The 19,535-nt window shown below is 43.6% G+C and overlaps 2 protein-coding genes across 2 annotated transcripts; one reads left to right on the top strand and one right to left on the bottom strand.

The window, feature by feature from the left end:
- Positions 1-2,907: 2,907 nt before the first annotated feature.
- Positions 2,908-14,823, top strand: hpse (heparanase). The gene is made up of 12 exons (XM_023808646.2): positions 2,908-3,320; positions 3,575-3,720; positions 8,514-8,645; positions 10,325-10,498; positions 10,624-10,795; positions 10,943-10,990; positions 12,618-12,711; positions 12,899-13,005; positions 13,155-13,269; positions 13,458-13,579; positions 13,689-13,841; positions 13,958-14,823. The coding sequence occupies exons 1-12, from the start codon at positions 3,109-3,111 to the stop codon at positions 14,115-14,117; spliced, it is 1,635 nt and encodes a 544-aa protein (XP_023664414.2). The 5' UTR covers positions 2,908-3,108; the 3' UTR covers positions 14,118-14,823.
- Positions 14,824-15,015: 192 nt separating this feature from the next.
- LOC111842232 (myosin light chain 5) lies at positions 15,016-17,564 on the bottom strand. The gene is made up of 7 exons (XM_023808647.2): positions 17,516-17,564; positions 17,232-17,339; positions 17,022-17,097; positions 16,825-16,929; positions 15,702-15,780; positions 15,292-15,340; positions 15,016-15,210 (listed from the first exon to the last, which is right to left on the bottom strand). The coding sequence occupies exons 1-7, from the start codon at positions 17,516-17,518 to the stop codon at positions 15,112-15,114; spliced, it is 519 nt and encodes a 172-aa protein (XP_023664415.1). The 5' UTR covers positions 17,519-17,564; the 3' UTR covers positions 15,016-15,111.
- Positions 17,565-19,535: the final 1,971 nt, after the last annotated feature.

Raw genomic sequence — 19,535 nt, 5'->3', positions numbered from 1 at the left:
CAATTTCACCACTGTGGGAGAAAAAGAGCAATCGATTAAAAATAAAAGTCCAGCATAAGTTTGAAATTATGCAAATGCAGATTTAACATTCCTGTTAATATTCATCGGCGTACACAAATTAAAGTTTGTCTTACGATTACCGCATTTTGTATTTAATGATAACCGCAGGTTTCAGCCTATACTATAGCACAAAACAATACTAAATCATACCCATTAATTGATAGTCTCCCTGCACTTCATGTAGAAAATTTTAAACCTCGTTGTGCATGATATGGTTAGATTTTTTTGTCCGGCGCTGCAAAACGTCGTCACGCATCACCATGTCACATGGTACAAAAACCTTGCAAGAGCAAGACGACTTAAGACAGATCGTACAGCACCTCTCAGCCAGCTGAACAAACTGGAACAGCCTCCGTGACGACACAATTTTGAACGTAGCCTACATGGCAAAATTGCAAACAAACAGAAGGCCTGCGGCATATTAGATTAGATTAGATTAGATTGACTTTATTAATCCCACAATGGGGAAATTCTTTAGAAACAGCAGCAATAATAAAAAAGACAGTAAAAAAAAGAAAGTATAACAGGATCCATGGATCAGCAAAAAATATCAATATAGACAATAAAAACAATAGAAAACATTTCTAAATTTCTAAAACTGTATAAATATATAAGTAAAAATATAAAGAAAAAAAGAAACATATACACAATGCTTGGTATATATATGTATATGTATATATATATATGTATATATGTATATGGAAAATAACATATATATAGAATCGGAAGTCCGAGTTAAATTGTAATTAGTGTATTCTAGCTGTCAAAAACTTTGCAGAGATTATATTAATTTAGTTTTGTGTGTATTTATTATGTGGGAGGGTCCTCTTTTGGCTGGGGGGAGGGTCCTCATTTGGCTGGGGGGAGGGCTCTCTACGATCCAGGAAGGACCCGGGCCCAGGGGCGGTGGCCCCGCCTTTAGCACCGCCCCTGTGTACAACCTTTGTTTGGAATACGACTCGCGTGCTAAAACTTGTATGGGTCAAAATGAGTCACGACACCGCGCGCTACCCTTGTTTACCTCTCGAGACAAAGCCACGACTGCCCACGAGAGTCAGTACGCCTGTTGTTACCATTCAGTGAACAACCCGCGCTATAACTCTCTTTTCATTTTTACTTTTGTATTTATGTATTTTACTATTAAGCAGTGTTTATTTTATACAACCCCATCAATGTATAATATGTCAATAACAATAGGATTTTTACATGGGAACGGATTAATCATTTTCCCTTTATTTCTTATGCATGGGGAAAATTCGTTTGGTACACGTCCTGTTTGGTATAAGTCTACGGATTAAGGACGTATACCGAGGTACCACTGTATGTCCATTTCTCAGACCCAAAAAATGTATGTTTTATGTCGTGGCTATACGTTGCCACAGGGCCGTAGCCAGCTGTGAGGTCACTGAGGTTCGGACCTCGTTAATGTTTTTAAGAGTCATTACAATAAAATTTGATGCTAAATAATCACCTGAATTAAAACAAAACAAAAAAAAATTAGTAGTTGAAAATGTCTCCAAGTGGATTCTTAATTCAGTTCGAATGTGTTATTAATTGTGTCCGCTGTGTGAGACAGACGGCTAGATCGGTATCAGCATGATAGAGGATGTGTGACTCCTGAACCGCACGCGCGCACTTCACTGAAAGCGGTAGGGATTTACGTGTGGCTGTGATCATGCAGAACAGCGACCTGGCATAGTGTTTGGAGCAAAGATAATTGTATGAACCAAGTTAAATATAAGCGTAGGCTAGGCTATATACTCTTGCCATGTTAAAGACTGGGTTTCTTTCATATTACGCCTAATGAGCTAGATTAGGCTAATTAACGTTTCACATAAGGTAAAAAAAATAATAAACGGCTTATGAAAGGGACGGTGTCAATAACAGTATCCATGGAAACGTTTCAAAGTCAAAGCTGAACATCACAACAAGTGTATTTGATGTTAGCTTGTAACGGTGTGTTAATGTCAAGCATTTTTCTTTCATTTTTATGTTTATCTTTGGTTACAAATAACCTTAAATTACATGCCCAATTCGGATCAGGGCTCGTCGATACATAAAATACCCATGATATTTAACTACTGTATAATTTTCTTTATGACATAGACCTAAATTCATTCAGTAAGTCACACTGTAGGGAGGGTTAGTGGAGTATGTTTTTGCTCTCTGCTGTGGCAAGGTCACCTTGAATGAACTGTTCAAGTTTAAAATAAAAAAAATACTCTTACTCTTGGCACATACATGGTGTATTTTTCAGAATTTGTGTTTTTCAGATTTTGAGCACCAATACAAATGTGTTTCTTGCAAACAGAAGTAGGCCTCCTCTTTGTAATGTGTGATTGACGAGACCCTCTCCTCCACCCCCGGGCCCCGGACCACACTATTTTTCAAACCCTGGTTACGTCCCTGTAATCTAAGGCAGTGGTTCTCAACCTTTTTCCACCACGACCCATTTTTTTTGCCGGGTTTAAATTAACAGTATGATCAAGCACTCAGCGCACTCTGCAATTTACACCAATCAATGCCTATCGCACAAACCTGATTGGATGTGTCAGTGAATTTTAAATTAACCTTATGTGTTTTGACTTCGTGGATTGGCTGTTTGTTCGCTAGTTTTGCGCTAAGCATTTGCAGACCCAAGACCCGTTTATATAGGCCTAGGTTAATTCTACGATTGGGGTAGGGAAATCTGATTATGGATCAGCATAGGAAGGTGTTAAAATGCTTACATTTCCAACTTTGCTTCATGACCCTTTCAGAACTTGCCTAGATACAAATGAAGCCCAAACGATGAACGGGCTAGCCGCAAACCGTGCGCTCTGAGTGCTCCTCCCCCTCCCCCTCCCGTGGAGCGCTCACAGGTTGGTCACTGCCCGGGAAGCTGATCGCTTTGATTGACACTTCGTTGGGGTTTTATCTTCAGCAGCAGCAGCATCTGGTTGGAGACGTGAGATGAGTGCCTAATAGCCACTGCTCTGTTCTCCGACCTGCTCGTTTTACTTTCGCTTTCGAACGTTGCCAACTGATCCCCCCCCATTAGTACTCGGGATGCTGCTGCTCCGAGCAGGTGTCACGATGCTGGTGGCTCTGATTTTCCTGGCTGTGCTCCGGGAAGCTGCGCTGGGAGGACAGGAATCCCAGGTTGCGCATATCAGTGCCGACTTTTCCCAGGTGCGGGCAAGAGTCAACCAGCGGTTTCTCTCCGTCGCCATCGATTCAAATTTGGCTACGGAAGACATGAAGTTCATGCAACTTTTACGGTCAGTTGTTTTACGGTATTTGGTTTCACTTTAGGGTGAGTTGTTTTACGGTCTTCAGTGTTGCTTTCCTTAAATACTTGGTAGTGATTGCTGAAGTAGAACATGTTCTATTCCCTAAAATAAATAGTCCCATAAAAGCCGAATGTTAAAGCAGAAAACTAGCGAGGTTTCAGTATTACTCAATGTTTATTGTGTAGTATGTTTAACTAGTGAGCACTGTGTATTGAAATGCCGTCTTTTTTAATATCATGCAGCTCGCAGAAGCTCCGGACCCTGACACAGGCTCTGTCTCCTGCCTTTCTGCGGTTCGGTGGTACCAAGCAGGACATCATGGTCTTCAGCCCCGATGAAGCCCCGCTAGACACGCCGGACTTCCAAAGAGGCGGACCTTCTGCAGGAGGTAGTCGGGTATTTTATCTGACAAATGTGAAACCGTGCAGTCCAATATAGGTTCACCTTCAGCAGTCAGTCCGGCTGTCCCTGTCGAAGAATGCGGGAACCGTTGATTTCACGGCTCCGTAGGTCCTTCGGTATAACTGCAAGCAGTTATAGTTCCTGGGTTCTTTAGCGTTGGACCGTTAGGATGCTCAATGTTCCACCTGAATAGAAAATAATGGATATGAGACATATGATTTAATTTCACAAATCACCGAGAGGTTTCACAAGTGCCAAATTACAGGATATGTGTAGGTTTACTCATGTTTTTTGACCACAAACTGAAACTTAGGATGTTCCGCCTGGATACAAAAATAATGGACATGTTAGCTTATACCATTATTTACAGTTTTACGAGTGTTAGTGGGCCCTGTATGTGCTTGTGATTTCGTGTACGTATGTAACACATTGGAATAGAGTTTCAAAGGGTTGTATGTCTTGAGTAATAATCTTTTGTTAAATCCCTTGTTTTCTCATTTGGGACTTTTATTTTGAAACTTTTTTTAAAAAATTGAACAATCATTCATATACAAACAACTCGGCAAAATCAAACACCTTTATATTACTATAAAACAGGTGCATAGAAATTTAAGTAAATAAATAAAACGGATACAGAAAAGAAAGAAAAGAAAAAAAAAGAGAAGACCTCCATACAGGGGGGCTAGAATTTCTCTTGTAAATCATATTCTATAATAATTGAAAACAAATTTACAGCATTTTTTACCTGTCATCACCTTTAGGGCTTTTGTATATAGAATAAACTCATTATGAAATGCACAAAAGGATGGTTTTACTTTCAAGTATTTTGACTTATGTATATAAAATTTACCCAACATAAGGATGTTATTTACCAAAAGATCATCTTTACTATTATTCGTTACAAGTCCATAGCTAATGTCCTTTAAGGTGAAGTCAGGGGCGTTTCTAGGATTTTCATTTAAGGGGGGCTCAGCCCCCATAGATGTTTAACACATATTTGGCTTGTTCAGAATCAGTACTCAAATGAGTCTTCCTGATTCCTCATAAATAAGAGAGTAGGTTCTACATTCAACCCCTTAAAACTTTATATCTACTAGGCTATTTATTCTAATTCATTAATATAGACAAACATTGTTTTAATGTAATTAAACAAAACATCTTTTTTATGTCATTCTTTTTTTGTTTCTATTCATTAAAAAAGTAACTTTTTCTAAATCAAAGTGACAAAAAACGCTACTCTAAGGCTAATAAATGTTTTTCACGATCTGGGACATTATTTAATACAATATTTATTAAAAAAAAAAAACAGGATTTTTCTATCTCTGTAAATCACACTGCTATGCAGTTAAAACGAGTGCATTGAATGCTGTCTGTCACTGTTTTTAATCATTTATGTGCATAACTCTATGGCAGTTAATGCCTTGCACTGTGTAATATTTTATATAGACAGGTTTTCCAATTAAAACAGCATCATTGTTTTATAAAGTAGACTATAGGTTAATAGGGTAAGTATTAAGGGCTTCCTCTTCGCTAGAGGAAACAGCTGGTGTGATGACGTAACACAGCGAAAATTTTGTCATTTTTTGTAAACTGTATTTATGAAAAAGGACTGCACTGATGCAGATATAACAATTTATCGAAAAACACACACCTTGGCTTAATCCTCGCTCTGTGATGCCGCAGTCTATGATGCTTCAGTTGAAGACCGCGCTGAAAGACGTTGCGGAGCCGAAGTCTGCCGCCGTTTTCATATGAAATGTAAAGGGGACGTGGCCGATCACCAATTTGTGTAAAGTTTATGGAGAATTTTTAGGGGGGCTGAGTACAAATGTTAGGGGGGCTAAAGCCCCCCTAAAAATGGCCTAGCGACGCCCATGGGTGAAGTTATCAAGGTTCCGTACCTTTGAATAAAGCCAGTCATGGATGTCCAACCATAATGCCTCTACATACAAATGATGTGTAGTTTCAATATCATCACAAAATATACAATTGTTAGTATCAAATCCAAATCTAAGTCTTAAGCACTCATTGGATGGATATATTCCATGTAAAATTTTAAAATGAATTTCTTTAATTTTGGGAGATAAGGGAAATTTTAAATATTTAGTTATGAGACTATGAATGGTATCCTTTTGGAAATAACAATAAATTGAATTTCTATAAACTAAGTTAGGATAGGAGATATTGTTAAATATATTTCTAATATTTTTGTTTGATAATTTACCTTCTTTGAATTTACAGCCTTCAATTACCAGTGAAGGTAAACTTAAGGTCATGGTATTATAATAAAGGAGAGTCTCTTTAATCAGATTTATTATGGAATTAGGGATAGCTTTAACAACTGATTCAAATTTAGCCCGATTACAATTAAAATATTTAATACAGAAACTCTCATATGATATAACACCACTCTTTTCCATTAAATGGAACACTGACCAAATGCCTTTCTCCATCCAATCCTTATCATACAATGATTTGTTTTTAACTGTAATGTACCTATTATTCCAAAGTGGTGTATTGTGTGGTGTGAAATTATGGTTGTATAAAATCTTCCAATATAGCAAGACTTGCTGGTGAAACTGAGATAATTTTTTTATTTTGAAACTTCGCGGACAGTCCAAAGTCAAGCGAATGAGTTAATCCACAACAGGAGCTGCATTATTTTGCATGTTCACAATTTATTGGATGAAGTAATTGAAAAACCAAGGTGTGCATGTTATTTTGCAAACACGAATTTGTGAATGGGGCGTGTCCTTTATTTTTTAAAGTTATAATAGAGCAAATACAAAGAAGATCTGTGAATGTCTGTGGATATTTTATATGCAGGTGGAACATATAGCATCCTAATGCTCAAAAGACAAAGAAACCTTTTCATTATTTTCAGCTTGTGGTCAAAGGACATGAGAAAGCGTAGCCTAGCATTTAAATGTTTCCTAGTCCAGTGCTCCCCAGATCGGTTATTAGTGTTGCTCCCTTAGTGTTTGTCCGTGCCCTTTCTTCCCTGCTTTGGATTCCCTGCAGTCTCCGTTTCTTTTCTGTTTTGCCATCCGTTGTTTAATAAAACCCCTTCTGTTTGTCTTCAACTTTGGTTCCCATTTACTTTGTTGTGCTGGTTTGTGGCACATAAAAGTAGCCTAAATTTCATGAATTACCTAGAGATTCGCCAAAGTACCGGATATGTGAAGGTTTTTTTTTTAACCACAAGCTGAAACTTAGGATGCCCGGGGTTCCATCTGCATACAAAAATAATGGACATGTTAGCCTATACTATTATTTAGTTTTACGAGTGTTAGTGGGTCCTGTATGTGCTTGCGATTTAGTGCACGTATGTACACATTGGATTGGACTTTCAATGGGTTGTATGGCTTCTATAATAACCGTTTAAGAAATTCCTTGTTTTTCCTTTTGGGACTTTTATTTTGAAACTTCGCGGACTGTCAAAAGTCAAGCGAATGCGTTAATTCACAGCAGAAGCTGCATTATTTTGCATTTTCACAATTGATTGGATGAAGTAGGCCTAATTGGAAAACCAAGGTATGCATGCAATATCACACACACGAATTTGTGAAGTGACTTTCCTTGTTTTTGTGATGTTTTAATTGAATAGACCTAAATACAGAGAACACCTGTGAATGTCTGGCGAATGTGGAACCCACCGATAAGAAATTAAAAAGTATTTTGTTGAATATACCAATACAGCGTGCTGTCCTAGCAGTGACATTTTGTTATAAATATAGTGATGTGATTTTGTTGTAATAAATATTGAGATATTTATAAAACAAAAAAGGACTTAATAGATTTCTCACAAACCCGTCTTTAAACGGCAAAGATTAAAATGATTATGTCTCGGAGAACGCATGCAGCGCTCATCCAAAAGCAGCGGAGGTTAACTTTAAATTGATTTTTAAACATATAAAAATCTATAAAAGGAAGAAAATTTCCTACGACAGAGTAACAGAGTAAAAATATTTTAGCAAAACTTTTACCCCCAGTGCTATAATGTTCGTACAGAATTGAAAGTAAGAAAAAAAAACTTATTTTAGTATAGCTAGCGATGTAAGAATTGTATGTGCATAACATGCGATGTTGGTGTTAATACTGCACATCGCCAAGCCGTATAATATTATACAGCAATTTTTCAATTTCAGTACAAAAAAACCCGCCTCACCTTGTAATGTCATTCGGCCCCGGTACCACTTTTAACGCCAGTGGAAAACCGATACTTTGAAGTATTGTACTTTTAGTATCAGAAGTACGGTACCTTATGCAGTGGAAAAATGCCCAGATGTTCCCAATTATACGGAGCGAAAATTCAGATCTAAATATTTAGATTGCAATTATATATTTTACCATATTCTAATATGAGGAACGTAATATTTACATGAAATTAGTCTAATCCCAAAAATGACAAAAAAAAAAAAAATCACAAAAGATTTTGTAAAATCCACTTCTTTCCACTTGGCTCCCATTTCAAGAACCCGTTTAAGAGGTGATTTTTGTAGAGTGATGACTCCTTATGGGTCTTATTACCAGAGATTATGCCTTTTGATGATTTTGAAAATGATTTTGAAAATTTGAATTGATGGGCTGTGATTTAACGCTGGTGGCTTTAGAGCCCTGGAAAGAGCAGGGTGATTCTCCCACCATTACCCCAGTAGTGTCCAGAACCTTCCCCAGTAGGGCCGTTCTGTCTGATACCTGCTATCCATAATCATTGGATTGCTTTCAACAGGATGGGCGCGGGGCATGTGCTAAAGAGTGTCTTTGGTTGTCTGCCAGCTGCACGCCTGTGCGATGGGATGGTCCTGCCTGCAGACCTGGAGGAGAGGCTGAAGCAAGATTGGCCTCAACAGCAGTTGCTTCTTCAGGAAGAGGAAACTGTGAGCAGCTATGGAAAAATCAAGTTCTCAGGTAGTGTGTGCAAGAATGTGCCTCAATAGACCTGTGACATGGTTAGTAGGATCTGCCCTTTTAATGGTGAATGAAAACCAATTTAAACTTCACTTTTCTGAACGTGATGTAAACTTCATCATCAGGAGTTAGCTGCGGACAACTTGGCTGTCAGTTTGTGTGTAGCCAGGGGTGAATCTCAATATGCATACTTGTTCTCGTGTACTCATTTTACATCATCTTCCATCGCCAAAGACCAGTTCCAATACTAAGAACACAAGTACAGAGGACGGTAAAAGTCCCTGGATGTTGGTCTTGCTCCACCCCAAATGTCAAGGATGCATCGGTCGCATCCTTGCCAAACGAGACCAATCCCATGATACATTGAGCCCCAAGTTCATTCTTAGAAGGCAAGTTAGCAAGACTGGTCTTGCCAAGACCTCAAGTATGGTCTTTGTGTTCTTGGTATTGAGATTCACCACAGATTTTTATGTCTAGGGGAAACCTTACGCATCCTTGTGTATCGACCGCGCATGTGCAAGATAAATGATTAGGTACTTCTAGTAGATGGCAGTATAGGCTTCAGCAGTCAACGACAAGAGTAGAGGAAGAATAGTTGTTGTCGCTGTGTAGTAGTTATGGTGAGCAGCTGGGTGGAGGGTCGGAGGTACCTGCTTATCTAATTTTTCAAACTGTCCAGACGTTATACGAGGTGTATGGTATTTTAAAGAGCAGCACTTTTCTGGCATTTTGGAATGGCGGGGTGGGGGGGGGGTGGAGGCTTGGGTTAAGGTTCTGGCTAATTTTATCGTGGAGATTTCAAAATATTGGGGTACACCTTATTACTGTAATACTCCCCAAGCCCTTACTAATAACTTTGAAACTTTTCATGAAAATGTGCCTGTTAGACTGCACTGCTGCTGTTTGTGCTTGTTGTGATACACCTGCCCTCTCCTGCTCTGGGGGAATATCACTGCTGTACCACAATCATCCAAGCCAGCAGCCAAATGTAGTATGAACACAAGCTGCTGCACCCACAACCGTCCTCAGCCCGAAAGCACACGTTTAAAAGTAAAGTATGAACTAGGTTTAAAGTTTCTTTGTTCATCGCCATTAGTGTCACGCCCACACGGGGCGGGACCACGCACCAGCAGGCGATCAACAGCTGATTGCTCCGCTACTTAAGACCAGTGGAACCGTCATGCTTTGCGAAGTATTGTTGCCATTCCGAATGAGCCTTACTAAACAGTATTTCTGTCTTTTGTCCTCCCGGTTCGTCCTACCTGCCTGCCTTACTTCCCTTGCCTGCCCCGTGTGTTCCCCCGACCCGCCTACTCCATCCTGCCCTGCCTGCCTGCCCTGACCTGCCCTGCTCCCTCACCGGTCCTGTTCCTCCTGTCCCATCAGAACCCCCGTCTCGTCTCTTTACGTAGGACTGACCACCCCGGTATTCGACCATCGCCTGTGACCCGACCACGTTTCTGGATTACCCCTTTGGATTTGTCTGCACCCGGTTTATTTAATAAACCATTTTGCCTCCGCATTCCGGGGTCTGCCACCTCCATTCTCGATCGGCATTCCAATTAGGCTAAAGCTACCTGTTAGATTAACTTCCTGTTTAATGATGCAGGCTAACCCATAACTAATCAAGTCTAACTTTTGAAAAGATGAATGAATGTAAAAAGACTCCTCATTGCCAGGAGATGCGATGGACATGCTGTACAGTTTCGCAAACTGCTCGGGTTTCGACCTCATCTTCGGGCTCAATGCTGCGCTCCGGACCAAGACCAACTCGTGGGACAGCCGCAACGCAGAGACCCTGCTAGCCTACTGTGAGCAGAAGGGGTACAACATGTCCTGGGAGCTGGGCAATGGTAGGACCTCCAGGGTAGACACCACAGGAAATGATCAGATTCTTTTGTTTTGGAGGAAATGCAGGAATCTAACGGAGGAGTCACAGGACCCTCCCTAACCCTCCTTTCTCTCTCACCTCTCCCAGAGCCCAACAGTTATGAGAAGAAATTTGGTATTCGCCTGGATGGACACCAGCTGGGTCAGGACTTCATGCACCTCCGCAGGATCCTGCAGGCATCTAGGCTGTACCGTGATGCCAGCCTGTATGGGCCCGACATCAGCCAGCCCCGTGGCTATCGGCTGACCCTCCTGGAGAAGTATGAAGCCTCATGTCACCCCCCCCCGGATTCATGTCTCAGCAGATACACAATAAACACTCCATAATTCTCATCAATCATTTCATCATATCCTGTCTTATGAGTGCCATTTTCAATAAGTTTGTACTTCTGAAATTGTTGCCTCAGGTTTTTGAAGAGTGGAGCAGAGGCCATCAATGTATGTACCTGGCACCAGTAAGTCGACATCAGTCACCCATCACAGAGGCCCGCGCACACACACACACACACACACACGCACACATGCACACACACACACACATGCACACACACACACACATGCACACACATGCACACACACACACACATGCACACACACGCACCCATGCACACACACGCACCCATGCACACACACACACACACACACGCACACATGCACACACACACACACATGCACACACATGCACACACACACACACATGCACACACACGCACCCATGCACACACACGCACCCATGCACACACACACACACACACGCACACATGCACACACACGCACACATGCACACACACGCACACATGCACACACACACACACGCACACACACACACATGCACACACACGCACACATGCACACACACACACACATGCACACACATGCACACACACACACACATGCACACACACGCACCCATGCACACACACACACACACGCACACATGCACACACACGCACACATGCACACACACACACACACACGCACACACACACACATGCACACACACGCACCCATGCACACACACGCACCCATGCACACACACGCACACATGCACACACACGCACACATGCACACACACGCACACATGCACACACACATGCACACACACGCACCCATGCACACATGCACACACACACATACACATGCGCACACATGCACACGCACACATGCACACACGCACACACACATGCACACACACACACGCACGCACACATGCACAAACACACACATGCACATGCGCACACATGCACACACGCGCACACATGCACACACGCACGCACACATGCACACATGCATGCACACATGTGGCTTGATGCTTTAGCTAATCTTGTGATATTTCACTCTTAAGAAATTGGGGAGCAGGAAATCAGTCTTTAATCCTAAGCGCTGTTTACAGAACCTCATAATTATTTATTTTCATCACATGATTGTACAAACACCGAAAAACTGTTTGGTTGTATCAGTTTCATTGTATTATAAAAACTGTGAGGGTTACCTTAAAGTCCTCCAAATTGTACAGTATGATGACAGACACCATCCTGAGTCTTGGGTAGTGTAACAAGAGTCCGTTGTTGCATGCATGTGTTACGCACCATGCTTTCTGTGCTCATGGCAGCTGTGCAGATAAAGAAGTCCTTAGGTCACTTCCCCTTTCGAACGACATGTGACTCCAGCATTAGACTGGGCTATGGACTTCTTAAAGGAAAAGGCACCTTCTGGAAAATTTCTTGTAGGAATTTCTTCCAGATTTGCATAGACATACAATGGCTGTCCTGATAACTGTTTGTCTCTGCGTGCTGGCTTGCTCTGTGTATTAACACAGGTCACAGGTGCTCAAACTAAGCCATCCAGGAACGGAGTCAGAACCTTTCCTGGGTCAGGGTTACAGACTTGGCACACGACCAGTACTGGAGTCAAAGCTCTACATGATTGCTCAATTACTGATTGCTGAATTTCTACGTTAAAATAGTATCGCCACCACACCAGCTGTGATATAACTGTTTGAGTGTCTAATTTGAACCTGTGTGAATTGTGTCTTCATGGTTAATGCTACCTGACACCTGTAATGTCTCTCTGGCTTCTTAGCTACTATGTAAATGGCAGAGAGACGTCACGGAAAGATTTCCTTGATCCAGTTGTGCTGGACAGTCTGATGGCAAAAACCAATGAAGTCCTTCAGGTAATAGGCAACAGTGTCATCTTTGCTCCATCTTCCACGGCTTCTTAGTTAGCTGGGGTCTTCATTAGCACAGTAGGCTTCGTCCATGAGGAACAGTTAATGCGGAGATGTTTTGCTGTCTTGTTTTTGGGTGACCATTCCTTCAGACCTGTTCCGTGCTGGTGATTTTTGTCCCACGGGTCCACAGATCGTTGACCGCGTGTCCCCAGGAAAGAGGGTGTGGCTTGGGGAAACGAGTTCAGCCTATGGAGGCGGGGCTGTTGGCTTGTCAGATACGTTCCTTGCTGGATTCATGTGAGTGATGGACCGCACTGGGTTAGCTCCCTCTCCGTGCTCATGGTGAAATTTGCGCAGCAGTAGTCACTTCCCAGAATGACCAACAAGCCTGAGAACTTGAGTGCAGTGTTGGAGTGAGTCTCTGTTGAATTATTTTATTTCAACAGGTGGCTGGACAAGCTGGGCCTGGCTGCAAAGCAGGGCTTAGATGTGGTCATCAGGCAGGCTCTCATTGGCGCTGGGACGTACCATCTGGTGGACAACAATCTGGACCCCGTTCCTGTAAGTGTCTGACAGCTCCACCTCTGACTAAATGCCATTGGATGAGGCAGCCGTCCATCTCCTGTGGAGAAGCAGGCATTGGTAGCTGTGTTTGCCTGGCACGCTACACATTGGTCCATTCACGGATGGCATGTGTTTCTGCATGTAGACCATGATGGTTGCAGACAGCCTGTGCTGTACTTTGACAGGATTACTGGCTGTCAGTTCTGTACAAAAGGCTGGTTGGCTCGGAGGTATTAGACGCAGCCTTCAGCTCAGGGGACCGGGACGGTCGACTGCGGGTCTACCTGCACTGCACCAGGAGGGACAGGTGAGGCTTATGAACCTGGATCTGACAGCTATGATGTTCATCTGCTGAATCGTGTGTGTGCTGGACTGACATGTCAGTCAGATCGCCTGAACGAGCTTCTCGCCTGCAGGCCGGACTTCAGGAGTGGCTCCGTCACCCTATTCGCCCTGAACCTGGATGAGGCCATGGTCCAGCTCGCCTTGCCTCATCACGTGGCTAACAGCAGCGCTCAGGCCTTTGTGTTAGAGGCGGGTGTCTCTGATCCAGGGGACCTGCAGTCAAGGTACTTCCAAGAATCAGGGACTCCCCAGCATGGAGCCCTGGCTTTTTCTCTCGATTTACACACTCGAAGTAGCCTTGTTGGAGAAACTGCTCCAAATACGTCCTGCTGTCCTCCAGGTGGGTACGGCTGAACGGAGAGGTGCTGAAGATGGTGAATGACACCACCCTCCCCCCCCTGCGGGGCACCACCCTGCCCCCCGGCCAGCCCCTCAGGCTTCCTGGCTTCTCCTTCGCCTTTTGGGTGCTGCAGGACGCGGGAGCCCCAGCCTGCTCCTGAGGCAGATGCCTGCACCAGGGCAGGGAAGCGGCTTCAGCTGGACCCCCAACGCTTCGCACAGCCAAAGGCCATTAAACAGAGATACGGACAACAATCCTTTGTGTCTCCCTCCTGGCTTGCAGAGTCACATGGTTGTTAAGCACCAATCAGCAAACGCCTTCTGTTTAAGATCAACAAACAGCCACGCAGCCATTTTGTCATTTATTGATAAGTCAGATTTATTTCCCTTTGCCAGCAATCGTGCTTGAAGCTCTCACCAAGTAGAATGTGATATTTTTGTAACCATAAAAGGGGCCATATTATACGGGTTTTGTCTTAAGAGACGGTCCCAGCTCAGGGCACTATGCAAACACAATGTCTCCGTGTTAGAATAAACCTCTGCATTTCATATGGTCACAGCCAGGGGGGAAATCGCACACGGTGAGGGCTGCATCTGCTTTAATACAAAACCAAGGTCTTACCAAACTTTTATTTCCGTTATTATTGTCTTCTAGTGCAAAGTGCAGTTTTGAATCAGGTGTGTTAAAAGTTGTATCATCATGAATTGTTCCCTGGCAATGTTTACATTTTTACCACTTAGATTTTTGTGATAACTGAGCAATCTTTATGTATTTTTACAAGCACAGCCTAAACAATGACAATGATTTATGTATGTAAAAGTTATGTAAAACATTAGTAAAGCGATAAAGCATTTAATGCATTTTAAGCACGCAGTATTTCATAATGGTGGTAAGATATACTTGACTGAAAAGGATTTTTGTTTGAATATTAACATGTGAGTAACAGTGAGTACAGATTTCCATGTAGCAAAGTAATCATAAAAAAATCCAGGCAGCTGCACTTAAACTCACTGTTTACCACCAGCCAGATTTATATATAAAAAAAAAAAACAGCTCTTTATTGACTTGCAGCCCTCGATGACAGGAGAGGTCAGGGGTCAGTGACATTGCGTGCAGAGAATAGACGGCCGGAACACTTGACACCTGCGGCCCCTTCACTCTTGCTCCTCTCCATGCGTGATGATGTAACAAAGGGATTTGTAGTCTAAGTTTCCTGATGTGTCTATGTTGGAGGACTGGAACATCTGGTTGACCTGTACATGGTGACAGGGGGAGAGTCAGAGTAAAAGTGTGCAGAGCTGCCATCAAAGTGAGAAGGAATGTTTGGTACGTACTTCCTCAGCCGTGAACTTATCAGCCTGTGTCATCAGGAGGTGCTGCAATCTGTGGAACAGCAGTAGTTAGAGGCACTGGACAGGGATGATATCAGTGCACTTATTGAAGTTTTATGAGATCTAATTGAAAATTGTGGAAGGATTTCTGAGGGAAATAGGTGTGGAGTAGCTTGGGTGGGTTCACTGCAAACACTGGAAACCTCAGAAACTCACTGGAGGGATACAAATATACGTCTCACCCCAAGTGCAGTGCATGGCAGTGTATACTCAGGATGCAATGCTGACCCGTCTCAGCAAAGCTAGGCTGTGTGCCTTTGCTGAGAAGTAGGAAATCTGTCCTGTCAGTAAGCTTCACGACTAGCAGAGCCTGCTTAGCTTAGCGTGTGTCTTTCTGTACGTAGCCCACTTACACATCTTTGTGTATGTGTCCCTTGGCCTCAGGATCAAACATTCTGAACGCATTGAGGATGGTTTCCTCTGGGTCGGTCCCTGCGGAGAAACACACAACACCATCTTTCCAGGCTGTGCGACAGCTCATCATCAGCCGAGTAGTAGAATGGGATGGTGATGCTTTATTAATCTCTGTAGGGAAATTCTCTTTTGGCCTACCCTGTCATGCTCTCCATGAGAAATTCAGACACCCACACAGGTGAGAGGCAAGCTTAGCCGTTATAGTACAGGTATAGGTCAGACAGTATGCAGCGCCCTTGCTCAAGGGCCCACAGACATGTGACTATTGTGCTGGGACTCAAACTGATGACATTCTGATTCCAGGGACAGAAGGTTACCCTTAACTCTGTCCTTGGGGCAGAGTCTCCACCTAACTCTGTCCTAGGGGCAGAGTTAAGGGTGGGGCAAGGCAGGGCCACCACCCCAGCCACAAGAGGGCCCTCTCATATGCTAAATACATAGAAAGTTGCACTGACATAATCTCTCCCAAACTCTCAGGGCTTGCAATTTTATATATCTGTCATTTTTGGTATACATTCTTATTATGGTGGGTGTATGGTGTAATTTTTAATTAAAAAAAAAAAAAAATCAGTAAAATCCCTACAACAAACTTAAAATATAATACATAGTAATGTTTTGAAGTCAAACTAAGCTGTTCCTTTTGTATGTAATGGTTTTCCGTTTGAGGAATTTGCAAAAAAACTGCAGTGCATGATGGGTAGAATCTAAAGGCTGCCTAACATCCTCATCCATCTGACGACACATCAAGATTAGGAAGGTGCATGCCTGGTTGCATTTGTTGGTCCAGAAAGTAATTCAGTTTCGCCATGTAGGCTATGTTCTTAAAAACTGCTTTTTGTTGGATATAGCCCGATTATATGCCGTGGGCCTTTTAATTTGGTGTTTTGCCCCGGGGCCTTGTGTGCAGTTCTTCCACCACTGTCCACCTCCAAGTAAACAGGTGAGACAGGATTCAAACCTCTCTGTATTTATTAGTTGCCATTTACTGGGCTGAACTAGCTTGGAGATTGTCCTGAATGTAATAAAGACCCGCACAGCCGCCCTGAAGGACAACGACCTCACCGTGTAACTTCTCCCCGAACAGGTTGAGGAACATGGTGAAGTTGATGGGCCCGCTGGCCTCCTTCAGCATGTCCTCCAGTTCGTTGTCTTTGACGTTCAGCTTTCCTGTTTGCAAAGAGGGGTCGCTGATAAGCAGTCAGACCGCACCCCTTCCCAGCGGCCCACGCACAGCCCGTGGTCCGGGCAAGCACACTGACCCAGCGAGGCATAGGTGTCCTTCAGGTCCTCCTTATCGACGAAGCCGTCCCGGTTCTGGTCGATCAGCGTGAAAGCCTGTGGAAAGTCAAGACCGTGCAGTCCATATGAGGGTCTCAAAACACAGGTAGTTTCCTTCATTTCCATGAGAACCCACCATCTCTGTCACTAGGTCACATGGTTACTGATTGTGTAGTAGGACGATGTCCCACCTCTTTGAACTCCTGGATCTGCGTCTGCTCAAACATGGAGAAGACGTTGGAGGAGGCTCGCTGGGCACGCTTTGCCCCACCCTCCTTCTTCTTGGTCTTCCGGCTGGCCTGTAAGAGAGAGGAACCAGGCGTCATGAGGATCCGCTCCCACCGCTCGAGTGTCACACAATCAGGAGACCATCGTGAACATGAAGACATGAAGCACGCTTACCTCTTACAGTAACATTTATAACAATGGTTCATTTCATTACGGTAGGCTTTAGATGACACATACAGCTACTCACCATGTGTGATGGAGACTGATGCTCTTCCTTAAGGCTAAGCTGGACAGTTGGCTGAGTGTGCTTAAATACACCAGCTGTCTGAAACGCAGAGATGTCTTCCACTGCGTAGGACCCTCTGGAGGTAATGCTGATCCGACTGGGACCCCCAGTCCAGGCAAAACACTCCATACATGGGCATGACTTTAGGCGAGGCCCAGGCCCTCCAGAGGCCTAATAACTGCTTTTTATAATGTAACCCTTTTAAAGTGTTTTGAGTTGCCATACAATTGTAGGAAGATGGGCTATAATTACAGAATGGTGATGCCTTCTTCCATTGCCATTTACTGGGGGGAATCACTTGGCCATGTTCTGTTAGTGTCAAAACTACCAGCCCATCTGAAGAATCACACCATCACACACAGAAAACTGTGGCATTGGTGTGTATCACAGCTTGATCTGGAGTCAGTTATTTTCTGCTATTGGAGTGATCTTTGCGTATTTTATACAGCAGTGTTCCTGGTTTCAGCTCTCTGGAAGCAGTGGACATTAGCTTCTGTCAGTGACACCTGTTCAGTTTCTTGTTAAATTGCCTGATGGTCAGTAGTTGCCTTCTCATTCCGGTGACATTCGTATGTAAGTGCTCAGGACCATAAGCGCTGTGTGCTTGTTGTGGGGTCACATTAAATGTTTTTTATGGTTTTATTTGAAAAGCTGTTCACTGACATGTTTGATCAGCTTTCTGTCTGTGCCGCAGCCCTGTTCAGTGATAAATACAGACTAAATTGATCCCCCCCCCCCCCCAGGCCGGTGTGATCCAGGCCCCAGGGAGCTCCCGTCTCCAGTGGCTTTCCCCACCACCAGCGGCCCCATCAGTAGGAGAACCTTCCCACGTCCTCTACCACTAGCTTGGACACAGCACTTGTCAGCATTCTATGCAGCTCCAAGCCCATGGAGTGGTGTGGTTCAGCAGGACCAAGGTGGGTGCAGAGAAATCTGGGCCCATATCTTTGACGAACCAAAGAATAATATGATAAAGTCACCACAAGCTGAGAGGAGTCTTAGCAAGATCTTCGAAAGCCCATGACAGTCACCTTATAAATCTCCCCCGTCTTTCCTGTTTCTTTTGGGGCCCTTGTGGGATTGTACAGCCCCCCCCCCACAACCTCTGAATATAAGCAAAGTATCATCCTGCTGTGCCCCGGGACTCAAGAGGAGGAGCCCAGCATGATGTCACAAAATTCTCGAGGTGGATTCGCACTTAGATGTAGAGTGGAATAAAAATCACTGTGTGAGCAGGTGACCGTCTGAAAACCAACAAGCTTGACCTGCTCCACACAGACAGATGCAGGAATTGTGTGACCTGAACCCTTCCCTCTCGTCACTCTGTACAAAGCCAGGCAGCCCCAGCTGTGCGAGTGACAGTGACAGAAACCTTGTGTGTCAGTCTCGGTGACACTTTCCTTCTGGCATTCTGGCACACCCAGAAAGATGTGTCAACATTTCACAGCTAATCTGTCACAAGTGGTATTTACCTCTGAAATATTAATACCTCTAATAATGAAAGCTTTTTTTCATACTTTTTCATAAAAGTATCACACCACCAAATAGCGCTCACACCTGCTTGACTGGCCATGAGTAGATGAGTGCATAGTTTAAAACACACATAATTGTGGTTTCAGGCAGATATACTCAAACTTGACTGGTACTGTCTGTAGTGTTGGTGTCACATGACCTGCATACTTGTGCTAAAGTGAATGCTGCCCTCTTCAGTTTGATTCTTACCCAATGCAGGTGTCAGGGTGTCATTCGCTGAGCTCTGACCTGCCATCTTATTAATAAATCTCCCATATCTAATCACTGCATTACATCTACATCACTACATCTACCAACCCTGTGCTCCAGGGTGAGGCCAGGAATCCTGGGAAAATCACCTTTCTTATCTGTCCATTCATTTTCTGTACCCGCTTGTCCTACAGGTGAATGTAAAAGCTGGTGAGACCAGATAAAAATGGAGACACGCTGATTACATACAGCCCCAACA

The sequence above is a fragment of the Paramormyrops kingsleyae genome, chromosome 7 (assembly GCF_048594095.1).
Source record: "Paramormyrops kingsleyae isolate MSU_618 chromosome 7, PKINGS_0.4, whole genome shotgun sequence".
Taxonomy (NCBI): Eukaryota; Metazoa; Chordata; class Actinopteri; order Osteoglossiformes; family Mormyridae; genus Paramormyrops; species Paramormyrops kingsleyae.
Note: the sequence above shows the minus strand (reverse complement) of the source record. Positions and strands in the feature narration are given on the sequence as shown.

Bases quoted from the DNA above. Each gene is read 5' to 3' on its own strand.
- hpse (XM_023808646.2), top strand. From the start codon at position 3,109: ATGCTGCTGCTCCGAGCAGGTGTCACGATGCTGGTGGCTCTGATTTTC. The intron at 10,991-12,617 runs GTAAGTCGACAT...CTGGCTTCTTAG, and splicing joins AATGTATGTACCTGGCACCA to CTACTATGTAAATGGCAGAG. The intron at 13,006-13,154 runs GTGAGTGATGGA...TTATTTCAACAG, and splicing joins ACGTTCCTTGCTGGATTCAT to GTGGCTGGACAAGCTGGGCC.
- LOC111842232 (XM_023808647.2), bottom strand. The intron at 15,341-15,701 runs GTAAGTGGGCTA...GCTGTTCCACAG, and splicing joins GGACACATACACAAAGATGT to ATTGCAGCACCTCCTGATGA. The intron at 15,211-15,291 runs GTACGTACCAAA...CACCATGTACAG, and splicing joins ATAAGTTCACGGCTGAGGAA to GTCAACCAGATGTTCCAGTC.